Source organism: Leuciscus leuciscus (assembly GCF_965113295.1).
Source record: "Leuciscus leuciscus genome assembly, chromosome: 12".
NCBI classification, from domain to species: domain Eukaryota; kingdom Metazoa; phylum Chordata; class Actinopteri; order Cypriniformes; family Leuciscidae; genus Leuciscus; species Leuciscus leuciscus.
Window position 1 is genome coordinate 27,047,206 of NC_138736.1, and position 15,342 is coordinate 27,062,547.

General features: G+C 34.5%; 1 protein-coding gene and 2 long non-coding RNA genes across 6 annotated transcripts; 1 reads left to right on the forward strand and 2 right to left on the reverse strand.

Moving 5' to 3' along the window:
* Positions 1-252: 252 nt before the first annotated feature.
* LOC309511846 lies at positions 253-879 on the reverse strand. Its single transcript, XR_014210794.1, has 2 exons — positions 753-879; positions 253-684 (listed from the first exon to the last, which is right to left on the reverse strand). It is a non-coding gene; the product is annotated as an uncharacterized lncRNA (long non-coding RNA).
* Positions 880-1,694: 815 nt separating this feature from the next.
* LOC309511843 lies at positions 1,695-3,283 on the forward strand. Of its 2 annotated transcripts, XR_014210790.1 has the most exons (5): positions 1,695-1,735; positions 1,924-1,988; positions 2,078-2,136; positions 2,220-2,323; positions 2,514-3,283. It is a non-coding gene; the product is annotated as an uncharacterized lncRNA (long non-coding RNA). The 2 variants fall into 2 exon arrangements; XR_014210791.1 differs by having other exon boundaries at positions 1,715-1,988.
* Positions 3,284-3,963: 680 nt separating this feature from the next.
* Positions 3,964-14,067, reverse strand: snx10a (sorting nexin 10a). 3 transcript variants are annotated; one of them, XM_082187178.1, is made up of 8 exons: positions 13,727-13,836; positions 10,339-10,407; positions 9,304-9,343; positions 7,910-7,996; positions 7,638-7,738; positions 5,691-5,789; positions 5,056-5,271; positions 3,964-4,751 (listed from the first exon to the last, which is right to left on the reverse strand). In XM_082187178.1, exons 3-8 carry the CDS (start codon positions 9,328-9,330, stop codon positions 4,592-4,594), a joined length of 690 nt encoding a protein of 229 aa, XP_082043304.1. In that variant the 5' UTR covers positions 9,331-9,343; positions 10,339-10,407; positions 13,727-13,836; the 3' UTR covers positions 3,964-4,591. The 3 variants fall into 3 exon arrangements, with proteins under 3 accessions (XP_082043304.1, XP_082043302.1, XP_082043303.1); XM_082187176.1 differs by lacking the exon at positions 10,339-10,407 and having other exon boundaries at positions 13,727-14,067; XM_082187177.1 differs by lacking the exon at positions 13,727-13,836 and having other exon boundaries at positions 10,339-10,600.
* Between the last annotated feature and the right edge of the window lie 1,275 nt (positions 14,068-15,342).

A 15,342-nucleotide genomic window follows, 5' to 3' on the forward strand; every position in this document is an offset into this window, starting at 1 on the left:
TGACAGAAAAAAAAAAGACAGTAACACCAGTGACACACAATGAATTACCAATGACATACATAAGACCAAAGATCATTATTCTTCAATAATAATAATAATAATATAATCATAAAGTTTTATTTTTATTTATTTTAATTTTAATTTGTTTTAGCACAATTCACACCCAGCGGTAATTCAGGAAAAAAATATCCGAATGCTCCACGTGAAACTTCGGTCTTCCGATCTTTTACCATCGTGTCAATTCTCAACTGATTTTGATTAATATGCGGGAGGGAGCGAGAGAGAGCCAGACAGTTTGAAGACGCGCGCGCGCGCGACCGGGGATTTCTCTCTCTCTGCTCGTTCCTATCGTATGCACAGCAGTCATCTACATTCTACATCATTTACCGATCAAATAAGGCAAGACAAAAAATCGCTTGTGAGAGAGACGCGTGAGTGACAGAGAGACGGAGGGAGAGCAAGGAAAGGAAATGCAGCTGAATGAATACGCTACGTGTTTTAAATAGCGAGCGTACTTTTTATTTATTTTTTATAACGAAACGCAATATGTTGCGGCCGGTGTTGATTCTGTGGCGCACCGCACTATGTGTGGGAAACAGTTTGTTCTGTTCATGTTAAACTCGTGCAAGAGCGATTCAAAAGCATTCATAAGTGTCTGTTTGCTCTTATCGCTCTCGCGGTAGGCTACTTTGATATCATACACCGACCGGTCTGTGCAGCGCAGCTTTAAGTCGAAAAAAACAGTGAGCAACTTGAAGTGGACGTAACTTGAAATGACGTAACTTGAAGGGGCGTAACTTGAAGTGGGCGTAACTTGAAATGACGTAATTTGAAGGGGCGTAACTTGAAGTCTTGCAGGATGCAGACAGATTCTATTGTGACGTCTAACACCACATACAGAGACTTACTGTATTTTTTAAATTTGCTGTATACTACTGTATTTGACGTAACTGCCTCTCTGGCTGGCACCATTCCACCGTGCTTTTTATTTCCTAATTTTTGCCTTACACCACGTGTCTACAACGCTATAATAGCCAGAGGCTGTCTAAATTGGACACATTGAAGCGACCGGACCTTTAAATGCAAACCTGTTTATCCCTTGTAAGAACTAGTGCGAGCGCTTGGACTCGTATCGGACTACGTCTGAAATATAACGGCCGCGGCGCATCACTACACTGTCTGGGATTTGTCGTGTCGCGTCAGACAGACATCCAGTGAAGGTAATGGGGTCTGTCTTTTGTTGGATCGCGACGTTCGTGTCTGGCCCGGGGAAGAGACGGAATTCACTTCACCGAGAGAGAGAGATCAGCAAGCAAGGTAAAAAAAAAAAAAAAAATGTTGACAGGATTGTGCCCAGTTTAACGTATGTTATAACGTTAACGTTAGCCTAACGTTACTCGTCGTCAACATGGCGGTAACGAACTTTACCATGGTAAACTGAGCTAACGTTTCATTTTACACACTTTGTTAGATTATTGAATTGTCGAGTTAAAATATGCCAACGAGCAACGCGTTTACATTAACAATAAATGTGAATAAACTAATTTGAAATTCTGTTTATATCTTAATGTTGGCCTACTGATGAGAACCTTTATAGTTTTAGCATTAGTTTGCAAACTATACCATATTATAGTTTTTTTTTTTTTTATGGAATTTAATATTTACTTCCATTTTTGTGTTTAAAGGCAACTGCGAAAGCGCCAATTCGCGCCAGTGACTTAGCAAGATTCCAGAGGTAGGCCAGCCCATTTGTGATATATTTTGAAAAGTTTGCTGAAATGATTAGCATACACTATGTGAAAATTGCTTTTGAGCCACTGGTGCAGACTAGGTAGCTAACAATATCTTATAAAATCTCTATAAAATTGGCTAACTTTATATCAAATAAGTGACCTTTGCATTATGTCTAACTTTATTACACAGCAAATGAACCAATCAGAAGATGGACCATTGTCTTTGTTCAGTCTCACCAGATTAAATGTATCCAGGTAAGCACTGCAGTAAAACTCTCACTAAGACCAAATCTAGCATTCTAAACTTAAGTTTATATTTTTGCATTATTTTTATATTTTATTAGCCAGCGACTCTACCATTGCAGTTCCACCTGACTAGGAAGGTCCTAATATCAGCGCACAGGTGGGTTAACTACTGTAGGAAGGAGAACGATCATCACACAGTGATTTCTTGCATGTATCTTACTGTGTATTTGTCTCAAACAGGAACCCCTTCACTGCAGACAAGCTGAAATGGGCTAAAATCATCTATTTCAGTCGTTCAACTTCTTTCTATGCATCTCAGCATTTTTGGACAGAATTTAGGATTTGTAAGTATTAAAATTTAATCTGGCATAATTTAATTTAGTTCTTTTGTATGCTATTTATTGACAAAAGCTGTTTACAAATATATATTCTTAAGTTTTTGTGAAAATAATAATAAAAATTAACAAAAAAGGAGGTTCAAAATAATGTGACACTAATACTCTCTCTCTCTTTCTCTCTCTCTCTCTCATATAGTGTTGGAACCGGGATCTCCTCTGAAGGACTGAGTACATTAGTGTTTGTGGACACGCATGCAGACCAGGGAACACTCTGATGTTGTCAATCAAGTTCTGAACAGGAACCAATCTTTGGAGAAGTTCATTTATTCACAAAGGTGGACAAAAACATTGTGTTGGCTTTTTAAAGATTATTTTGATGATGACTTTTACTCCTATGCTGTAGAAAAGATGGAGTAGACAGTCAGACATTGATAATAATAATAAATGTTTCTTGAGCATCAAAGAGACTTCTTTCAAAAACATTACGCCACTTAAATACTTCTTTTGGCCACCAGTGTACATGAATCCAACACATTTTTGTAAATAAGTGAAATTATTTTTAAGGTGGGGTTATGTGTCTTGTATTGTGAAAAGAACTGTGTTTTGTCCTGTTTTGGACATTTCCTTTTTGAATGCTTAAAAATGTATTTATATTCTGCAGTTTTATGAATGTAATGGTTGATATTTCATTATAATACTTGTATAAGCTAAACAACCAATGACTCTACATTCATTTAGTCAAATGCTAATGTTTTGTTTATGATTTTATGTATGTTTTCAAAAATGTTTGCAGTGAAGGACAGCACATAATGTGTTAATTTAACACGTTTACACATCTTTGTGCTAACCTCTCTGACATATTTACTTTGTTAAAATCATTAACACAATGAATGAGTTAAAATTAACACAAAAAATGTTGTCTCTAAACTTACCCATTAATGTGTAAAAATTTCACACATCATTTCCAGCATTGGCATGTTTATTTTGTGATATGAAATGTTTTAAATAAAAAAATGGTATTTTGTGATAACTTTGTCTAATTGGTTTGTATGAAAGTAGTACTTATGTAGGATAAAAATAAAATTAATCATATATCAAAATTATCAAATCTAATTTATATTTAGTACAAATAAAAATAATTACAGTAGTGTACTGATTAGCTTAGTTTTTACAGTAATGCACTGTACTGATTAGCTTCGTTTTTACAGTAATGCACTGTATTACACAAAACTGAAATACGGTTTGGTACTGTAACTCTTAATTACAGTAACTTACTGGCAACAGTGTTGCCAGTAAGTTACTGTAAAAAACCCTTGAAAAGTCTAACAGTGCACCCTTAATCTTTCAAACAAGTAGTCCATGTTAGAGGAAAGTTAAGCTTGTTGCATCCAGTTCTTATGCACCAATGACCTTCGCAATATTAATATGTTGCCCGTATGATGATGCTCTTTATCCTATAATGATCAATCTTATGATCATGTTGGCTTAACAAATGAAATGCATTTAATATCATTTGAATGGCTCATGTCATGTGAACAACAGGCAGAAACTAGTCTCTTTCTCTATTTGAAAACGTATTTAGTGTTTGTTTTATTTAGATAATACGTTATCTCTAGGCATTTCATAAATTCCATTCACAACTAGGATTTAAAAAAACCAAACATTTATTCATTTAATGCTGAATATACACCACATCACAATAAAAAAAAAGTACTTATAACACTTCCGTCACACATTTACATTCTTCAACACTCATTTTCAGCAATGTCAATATAAGATTTTTTAAGAAACATTTAAAGTAATAAATGATATTATTCAACTTACTGATATTATTTTAAAATCTGTTAAACAAAAGCACATCTGTACAGAAGAAAATGCTGAAGAGAGATTTTAAAAAGCTTCTTTGTCAGGCACACATTAAACGCACCTGAATGACAGCATCAAGAAAAACAGGAATGATGCCAAGTCATACTGTAATTCACTCCCGTCTACTTTACTCTAATTGTTGTTGTTGTTTTATTTCCATGTCAGCACTTTAGTTAAGGAGGATGATTTAATATGAAGCCAACTAATATTAGGAAATGAAATAAAAAGATATTTTATACATAAAAAATAAAATAAAAAACAGCATGGACAAACACAACATGTAATAAAAAAACTTTTTTCACTTATCCATCCAGATAGAACTCTGGAGGCTGTAAGCAGCAACAGGGGCTCTCTTTGACAGAGTATATGTATGTGCACATCTCTTGAGTTCACATAACTGAGTGCACTTCAAGGGTGCACATGCTGCGGGTTGCTAGGAGATGAAGACAGGCTGCTAAAGAGTTCTGCCTCAGGGGTCGTGGCTTGAAATTCATGGGCAAAGCTCTCGTTATGGGAAGAGTCTTCTTCAACAGGTCCTATACTATTGCCCAAGCCAGAGGATGTTGTACTGCAAAAAGAAATCAATTGCCACACAAAGTCAATCAGACAGGAATATTCATGTTGTGCATCACAATATTTGTACAGATGTATTAAATGCAATACATGCATAAATTTAATCAATCTACATATTTAAATGCCCCTTTTATTTATTAATGGCCAAATGTCTCTTTTTCTCAACATCTACCAAGTTCTACCATGGGCATGATTCATTGATGAATAAAACATTTAAAATACCAAATCTGTCTCGTTTAAGCAATTTACATATCTAAGTAACACTGGGTTTATGATACTTATGAGACAGAGGCGCACACCTGTCACAGTCTGAGTCGCAGCATGTTTTGCTGTCTTCTTCTTGATGCGGTTCCTCCACAGGGAAACGTGCATCACCGATACATCGCTGGATTGCCTGTGCAACAGTGTAATGTGTCAGTCCGTGTGCACAAGCGTCCATTTTTGCAATGCTCAGTTGTGACTGCAAGAACAGGTGCAGTCGACTGTCTGACAGCAGTAATGGTGTCTGTAGAACTCTATAAACACAAACAATTAAATAAAACTACATGGAGTATAATGAGTTTGAGAAATTGGTGATGAGGATTGAAATTCTATTTAAAAAACTTCTATTTAAAGAAGTGCAAAATATTAAGTGGCTTAACTGTTAATTTTGACATAGAATAAATATTAAAAAGAGAAAAGAATAAAAAGGTTTCCAATAAAACAACAATAATGCTATACAATGAAACACTGCATTACTATCTATATTAATTTCTATACCTGTATTTTTCTATAGATGGCAAAAATACTGCATTTCCTTCATGTCTAATCTAGAATAGAATGTATTAATTGCTGAAAGTCTAGAATTATTTTTCAAATTAATTTTTATCAAGTTAATCATAAATCATGACCAAAAAAGGAGACACAGTGTCAAGGAGTGCCAGAAGAAACTCACGCCTCAAGAAACTGTTGCAGCCCCTGCATCCGTTGAGTGATCTGGCTGTCATTATTGAGATTAAAGAAAGGATTCCATGGAGGAAGTTTAGGTAACTCTCTACAGAAACAAAAGACATATTGCAAAGAAAGGGAGAGATTACACTCATATCCTTAAACAAATTTATACAGTGACTTTATGGCCATGTTTACACCTGGTATTAAGATGCGTTTTGGTCGATCGGATCACAAGTAGAGGTAACTAGATGAGGGAAAAATCAACTTTCAGCAAAGTCTAAGACTCTGCCCTCAAAAATGGCTGCCCTCAACTTTCAAAGACCCCCTGTGGTGTTTTAAATGTTGTTTATATGTTAATGTGGTGTTTTTAATATGCTTTAAGACAAATCATGTGCAAATTCATAAGTCAACACCATTGCTGAGAATTTTCTCCTTAAAACTGCAGTGAAAAAAGACGCGGTTTGAAATCGCGGTGTTCCTTGCATCACAAACTACCTTGTAACCAATCCCGTCAACATGCTGACAGGATTTAGCATATCATCATTATTACTATGCTGCGAAGCAGTGGAATCTAAGGACGCTGAGTTTTAGAAGGCAGACTCTGAGATGGTGAACGGGAACATAGTTTGTGTAACATTAGCAAAACATTATTAACTTTTATAACGTAGTCAAGCAAAAGGCTAATCATATGAATTACTGTTATGTGTCCGACATAAAGCACATTAGCATTCTGATACATCTACTTGCAGAGCCGGTATGAGTGAGTGAAGGCGGGGCTAATTTGCATATTCTAAATGAAGCAAGGGTGTAGAGTTGCATTTAAGGCATGAATACAACAATTTCACAGGGATAACTTTTTTTTTTTAAATATGCCATTTTAGTGATCAAAGGTGAGTTTTAAGGGATAAAATTATTGACTACAGAGGGACTTTAAATCATCCAATAGTGAGCCTGCAAGGGTTAAGTCACAGCAGCATGACACCAATCATGTAACGTAATTATAATAAAATCAATTAAGACACTGACATTTTTTTTTAATGGATTTGTATTGCGGAAAATAACAAATTAGTGTTGATGCTACTGAATCCTTTTCTATTGATATACGTCTCTTAATTTATAGTTCGAGCACGAGGTGAACATGAGTTCTATCAACGGCTCCAACAACTCCAGGAAAGATTGCAATCCTAATAAAGTGACTTGCTTTTGCCACATGGTTTGAAGATCAGTTGGAAAGTCAATGAACTGCCATACAGTAGTGGCAAAAAGTGTTCTAGCCTAGGAAAATTATCATCTTCATCCTTTTTCCAAATATTATTAAAAATGTGTTAAAGATTTTGTAAGCATACTGCTCAGTTGTGCTTGGAGTCAATTGTTTTTTATTTGTGATAACGCAATGAAACGTGCCAAATCATGAAAAGAAATTATGAACACATGCAAAAAGCAGGAGAGAATCAGTAAAAAATATTAATTATTGATTATTCTGTTGTCAATGTATTCTTTTTCCTAGAGCTTTTGTGTTTTTCTAAAACCTTTAGCTGTATTTTGCCTTTTCTGCAGCAGCTTTCGTTTCTGCTGATAGCCACAAGATGCCGCCGAATGCTGTGAGTGTGCGTTAGAAATCAGGAATGGTGAGAGAACAATGTGCTTGGTAAGTTTGTCTTCAAACCAAACTTGGGTCTTCAGCCGACAAAGTTTAAATCCCATTTGGATAACGCGCTTCCCATAATGTTTACGCACTAGGTCAGTGGGTGGTCTTTTGTGGCAGTTCGAACGCTTGTGATCGAATTGACGAAAACGCATCTTAATACTAGGTGTAAACGGGGCCTATAAGACCCCTAATAAGACCAAATGCCAATGCAGTATTGTTTGTTTTTTTCTGCATTACTTTTTTCTTTTAAATAAAAATATAATTTTGTATTGCCCTGAGTATGATATCCTCAAATGTACTCACATGAGCAGTGCGTTGTTCTGCAGTTTCTGCCGCAGCCAAACAAACTCACTATACCTCCTCCTCACACAAGAGGTCTTCTTTCGGAAACACATACTATTGGTCTATAATCAAGAAGAATATATTGAAACTAATGTTCACATTGGTAAACGTGTGGCGATGGAAAAAAATATATACACAGATGGCAAGCCAAATATCCATTAGAAAATAAAGTCTGATTAATAACATTTCCCAGTAACAACAGTGCAATGTAAACACGTGGGTACTGCACTCACATGAAGACAGATCTCATAGTTGATGTACGTGTGCCAGAAATCCTCCTTGTGTACCTGAGGATCTCGTACCCATACACTTATAAACTCCTGCAACAAGAGAAACAGTCAGTGTTAGGCGTTTATGATCACTGAAATGTTTCAAATTGAACAAGGAAGTGACTCAGCACAGCAGAAAGTGTGCTTGTACTTTTTCCCATTATGAGTTACAGTTTTACTCCATTTTAAGATAAGTTTTGCTTCAGACTGCCCTTTCATTCACCTTTCACACTAACTGGAGTTTTGAAAGGGTATTTGGAATTTATTTGTAATGTGCAATTGGAATTTCTCAAATCAACACAATTTGTTGTATCACAGCCGACAAACCCATTTGAGGTCAAACAGAACACTTCCCAAAAATACCCTCTTAGACATTTCAAAGGGTTTTTAGAGGAACTTACTGGCAAAACAGAACAATTTCCTGTAGCCAATATATACAAGCCATATGAATAGGCTTTATGCCAAACGTCACATGAACAAACAGAAAAACAGGTCTCATCGTTTCCGCTTGTCAGAGAAAGTGTTAACAGCAGTATGAACTGATGGCGATATCAATGGACTTTATTGAAATCAGCTAACCTAGCTAGTTATTTTTACTGTTGGCATTTTATTCAATTTTAATATCTGAATGTTAGTGAGAAGAGAAGAAAAAAATATTTTAGATATCAATGTCCATATGTGATGAACATTGTTTATGCTCATCTTTGCTCGCTCCTTTGAAGGCATCTTGAGTAAAACAGCTCTATATTTAACAAAGCACACTAAAGACAATGGAAGAATACAGAAGTTTGTTGCGCATAACCCATGTTGCATCTAATCTTAGAGATATGCATTAAAGTTATTATTTTTGAATAAACATATCCCAAAATATAAATAATTTTAATGAAAACTAGTCTTTATAGTATTGCAAGGTTGTGAAAAGTCATTTGATAAACAAAAGTAAACTATTGCCAATGAAATTATGTGCTGCCAGTTTCCTCTTGAAAAATTCCAGACAAAGGCGTGATACAATTGCAGTTCAGTTACAAAGTGTAATAAAAAACTTTCCACCAAAGAGGGTTTCATTTTTTTTCTCTCATACAATGATCAAGTCAACATTGATCTAAAAGGGCATTGGGATAAAAAGTTACTAGTTAAATGCTGCAAACATTTAATTTTAGCAAAACAAAATAATCCATTTGAGTAGACTTAATTTATATTTGAATATAATTTTGAACATCAGAACACCAATCACAAGATGAGACTAATTTCAAATGACTCTTTTTGAAAGTTGTGGTTTCATTTAAAAAAAATTATAATAATAATAAAAATTAAAAAAACAGATGAACATGAAATGTAAAGAAAAACAAGACACTGACCTTCTTCACAAGGCTTTCATTTTCCATCTCAGAGATTTGACTGGAAATAGAAAGAGACTGGTTTTGAGTGTTGGGATTGTTTTGTTTCTCTTGGACTAAGACTAGAGAAAATAGGAAATGGTCTAAAAATAACAACTAACAAGTTTTACAGTGTTATAACTGCGATTCAAGAGCTTAATCAAAATGATGAAAAACCATTTTGATCGACCTGATATAAATCAATGTGAAAATAAAACACTTTCACTGAAATGGTTAAGCAGCAATGCTAACTTTTCTACTGAGCAGGGCAGCAAGTCCCAGTGAGGAATGGGGTAATGTCAGACATTAAAACAATAAATCAATCGTATCGAACAGCAAACCCATATTCATTTCAACTCTTTCAATGAAATCAGGTTTTGCTGTGCATGCTTAGTAGCCTAATGGCATGCTGAGTAAGAGAGAATCGTCTATGTGAATCATAAAGCAGACCACTTTTCCTTATTTTGTGCATCCTAAAATGGAAGTCTCATTAGCATTAGTCCAAACAAACATGCGATCTGTGACTTTCATTGATACTCAAAATAATTGTTATGATTTTCACTATGATTACTCTTTAGTTCCTCTAGTAGTACTCTAGGAATCCCAGACTAACTGGCCAGCAGACAGCAAGTGACCCTAAGCACAACAGATTTATACATTGTGACCACTTAGAAATAAACCACTTAAAACGAACGGCTATATGTTCAATGTACAGCAAAAAAAGATAAAAGAATAGTTTTAACAAAATCGAAAGATTTTTTGAAGAAAAGAAATCAAAAGAGGTGGCATTCAATAATAAAAACATAAAAAAATGTTTTACTACAGTGTGGAAAAAGAACCATATGCTGCGGTAATGTTCTGTTAGAAAATCTCGCTGAACGGTTACAGTTCAGCGGTAGCCTACTTTCTCTACTCTACTGTTTCGTTAACATTCATTATAGTAAAGCCTATAAGTTTATTTATAAGTTCACGTCATAAAATGAGATAGCCTAGGCTACATTAATTTGTTATTCTCACCTTTTCTGTCGTGTTTTATGCCTTGGTGTTTTGTAACTCTTCCGCCGCTCTCCAGGTGCTCCTTAGAAACTAATGTGATTAATGGCAACAAGTTCGCGACGCGTGTGGGTAATCCAAGAGAAATGAAAGTTTTTTTCCGGACTTAGACTTTGACATGCGCATGCGCGGCTCTCAACACTGAAAATACTTCTCGTCACTTAAGTTTATTGTAAGTGTAAATCAGCAGGTGCTTCACCGTTATTATTACACCAAATAAAATATGATAATAACAATAATTATTATTATTATAATAATCAATAAACAAATGTACAAAATATGTGCGTTGGTATTGATTTGGAAAATTTTCAGAATAAGTTCAATATTTATTTCTGGTAGGCTACTCTAAGCCTATAGAGACCTCTTTATAAATATAACAGCTGTTTTTAATCTATTTTTAACTTGACTTTGTTGTTAAATTGTAAATGTTGTATTGTAAATATAGCAATTGTAAGTCGCTTTGGATAAAAGCGTCAGCTAAATGAATAAATGTAAATGTAAATGTAAATTAACAAATTACCCAAAGTTTTACACTGACAATGCCAACTGCTCAATAAAAAAAGAAAAGAAAAGTTCTAGCAAAATTATATTCGAAAACTGTTCCATGGAACCAGCTCATCATTTGTTAATCCATATCTTGAAAAAACAGGTTTTAAATGCTTTTTTTGAAAAGATCATACAGACATGCTGAACATTCACAATGATAAGCTCCCTCCCTAATACACCCAGAACCTATAACTGGAACAAAGTTACACAAAAATGAATCATTTAGAAATCATCATGGTTATGATTTAACATATTTCCATATTTCCATTTTATGACATCATCCCAAACATCCAATGAAGCAAATAATTCCAGTTGGTATAGATGCGGGAGAAATCATTGTGATGTTCTGCCCATGGGATATCCTTCTGGAGATCTCAGCATTAGACACAAATGGCTATAGTTTTATTTATTTTTTTTTCACCCGTGTCCCTGATCAGTCTGACCTGATTTTTGTGCATATTGTTTTGTTAACCTGTGACAATGTAATGCAGACCTTGCAAAGAGACTGGAACACTGCAAACTAAATGGGACCTGACAGTAAAACCACAACCCATAACCGTTATTGGTTCACATGCAAAGTCAATCATAGACAATCATAGTAGAGGTCATTTACATGTAGAAATATTAAATAGTCTGGTATAGAAGCAAAAATAGCCCGTAATAAATAAATAAATAAATATTGTAAGGAGAATGTCTCTTTTTATCATTTCAGTTTCATTATTCAAATCTAACTAAATGTCAGAAGCCAAGTCACATGACAGTCACCGCAATGTGAACTGTGACTGACATATGACAACTATATCAGCATCTCTCTTTACTGTGATAAGTGCACAAGACCTGACATTTTCATTTGGCATCAATGACTCATTTTCAACATCTTAATTGTTGAAATATGAAAGTGTCCAAAACAAGCAGAACAGCTGCTATTTTGCTAAACAAAACATTTATTTTAAGTCTTACAAAATAAACATCAAATGTTTTTTTTTTTACGAGGAGTTTAGGTCTTTACTATTATGTACACAAATATTTGTTTCCTAATTGCATATATTTTCAGTATGCATATTAATGTAATGTACAGAAAGGAACTTCTTAGTCAATATGGTGACTGTATACCAAAGACATGAAATATTATATGGTGCTCCCCAAGGATCAATTCTTGGGCCACTTTTATTTTTCATTCTACATGCTCCATTTGGTTTGTATAGCTAAGCTAAAATTGATACAGAATGTAGCAGCCAGAGTACTAATGAAAATAAAAATGAGAGAGCATATTACACCAATGGAATTACATTGGTTGCCAGTTCACCAAAGGATTGATTTTAAGGTTCTTTTATTAGTTTATAAAAACTGCATAATTTGTCAACTTAATATATTACTGACTGTCTGTCAAGATATGTTCCAAATTGTAGTTTAAGAGTAGGCCTAGTGCTGGTCTTTTGACACATTATACAGCAAATCTTAAGTGATACAGTGGCGCTTCTTTTAGCTACTATGCTCCAAAAATGTGGAATTGTTTATTAAATTAAACGCAAGAGGCTTCTAGCATTCACTGTAAAAAAAAAAATCTGTTAAATTTACTGTAAAATATCGGCAGCTGTGGTTGCCAGAACTTTACCGTCAAAAATACGGTAGCAACATTTTAGATTTTACAGACTTTACTTACATTTACAGTAATAAACCCTATTTAATTATATGATGTAATGTTAATTTATTGACCTATTGATGAATTTATATCTGTTTTATACCATACTAACACACTGACAACCACCAATCACAGTGGAGATGAAAGTCACATGATGAATTTCAGATCATCACAAACAGCGCTTCACAAACTAATTAATAATAATATAAAGAAGCTGCACAGTGTCATTCATACAAACACTAAACACCATCATGGTAACACACCTGAAATTTTAGAAATGCCATAAGCATTAATTTAAAAACATTAAATGTAACATAAAACCCTAATGTACATAACTGATTAGAAAAAACTAAGAAAACTATGAAGAAACATAGTTATTTCAACAAAAATACATCAAATGTGAAGTGTCACGCAGGGAATTGTGGGAACGTCAATTTACGCTTTTTCACTGTAAATTATACAATGACTTGTTCTTTTTCACTTCCAAAAACTGTAAATTTAACAGTATTTTACAGTAAAATTACATTAAATGTACCGTTAGATCTATCACAGTTGTTTACCGTATAAGGAAACTTTCTCTTAACCATTTAACAGTTTTTCACTGTAGCATTTTTACAGTCTTTGACCGTTAAAATCACGATCATTTTTTACAGTGTTCATGTTGTTAAAAGGCATAAGACAAACTTTTTAAAGTTGCTAATGAGTATTTGATATTGTGTAAAAGTTTGTTTTGTGTCTTTATTTTACCTTGTGAACCTTTTATAGTTGTTTTTGAATATCTGTATAGCCTATATTGATAATGTGTGAAATTGTATTGCCAATATTTGTTTTTATGCTTGTGAAGTCTTTTGCATTTCATGTATGAAAAGGGCCTTACAAATAAATGTTTATTGTTATTATTATTATCTTTTCTATTTAAAATCCAGGCTTCAGCAAATTGCAGATTATCTGATAGAATGCTAGAATCGATTACCATAAAATGTTACTCTAAAACAATAGCACATTTACGGATGTAGTGGGCAGTATCGGGGATTTAAAACAGCTAGGAAGTTTTGAGGTTCTGTTTTTATATATATATATATTTATAGACTACATTTATTATATTTAGCATATTTCATTTAGTTCATATACAAACACTTTCATATTTAACATTATAGTTTTTACCTTCCATTGTCTTGGTCCTTGTCTTGATCCTCCATGTGCTGAAGTGCGTGACTGGTTTTCAGTGGTTGGCTACTTGCAATATTCCTCTCTGGTAAGAGCTGACTGCTCTGCTGCTCTCCAGAATTCTCTGGTTCATTTGTTGACATAGTCTATCACAGTCAGTTATTCTTCAGCTAAGGAAAAAAAAAAAAAAGGGGGGGGGAAAGAAGAAAAAAAAGAAAAAGAAAAAAAAGAGAGACTTCCCTTCCACTTTCATTAATAATTATGTATACTTGAATCACTTGTGGAAATGTAAATCCTGCTTCTTTAATTTTTAAATTGTACTTTTCTTACCCTGTCTGGGAAATAACTAATTTGCAGCATTACCTTAACACACTCAGCAGGCCCAGCTTACATCACTGTTTTCTGACTTAAATATGAGGAAGGGACACATGGGCAGCCCCATCGGGTGGAGTGCGAGTCAAAATGTACATACAAAAATTGTGTAACTTGAGTTCTCTGTTGTTTTGACATTCCCCACCCAACAATCTGTTTCCCCAATGTAATTTTTCACAGAAGCATTTTCAGCTCTGCAGGGGTGTTCAAATCGCCTGATTATTGTTAATTGAATGGATCTCCAAAATATAACTAATTATGTTGTTTTATATTGATAACTCACTCAAAGGTCCAGTAGGGTGGGAAGCTGGACTTTTACCTATCAATACCAAACACTGTGTCATAATGCAGTCCACCACTTTGAGACATCTCAACCACAACACCCAAAAGGATTTTGTACTTGTGTACTTGAAGTACTTGTGACCATAAGGATATACAGATATTGGATTGTTCCCTTGTTACAGAGACATTCCAGACTGTCTGTCAAGGTGTTATATAATATAGGGATTATTCTTTAAGTAGCCAGTATACACATGAGCCAACCAGTGTGCAGTTTTTTATTTTTTTATTATGACTGTAAAGTGTGTTTTCAGGATGACATTACAAAAACAGGTTCTTGAGAGGAAAAAGCCTCAGAACTCAAAGTCCATCTCTATACCGCTAATCTTTGTCATGAGACCTGCAACCAGCTGAGCAAATGGAAGGCTAATAAATGTCTCTTCTGTGGTCATAATCCTGTTAGTAGGCAGTGAGGTTACAGACCTCAGGCAGCACTTTTCCCTTCTCTCGTTTGTTTCTTTTTCTCAAATTAATAACATATCACAATTCAGATTACAGATTGGCCTATTCATTTTTTAGGCATATCTCCCTGATGTACACCTGTATTTGATGAGTTTACAAATAGAAAGAGGCACCATCTGCATCTCACGTCTGATAAAGTGAGAAGAACATGAAGTCGTGAACTCTGACCCTGACGGCAAGAAAGCAATGAGGTCAGGAACTGTAATGACATTATTGGTCACATTGCTTTTTCCATGGTTAACAGACCGCCTCTGTGTATTTTAGATACACAGAATAAATATCTAACAGATTCCAGCTTATGTCTTGAAAAGCAATTTCTGAGTTGTGTGATTGGCGCTCAGAAGTTTTAGGAGAGAAATCTCTGAAAGATTAACGAGGAGAAATTTAATGATTTTGACTCTGGAAAATTTATGACTCAACTAAATTGTGCAATTAAAAAT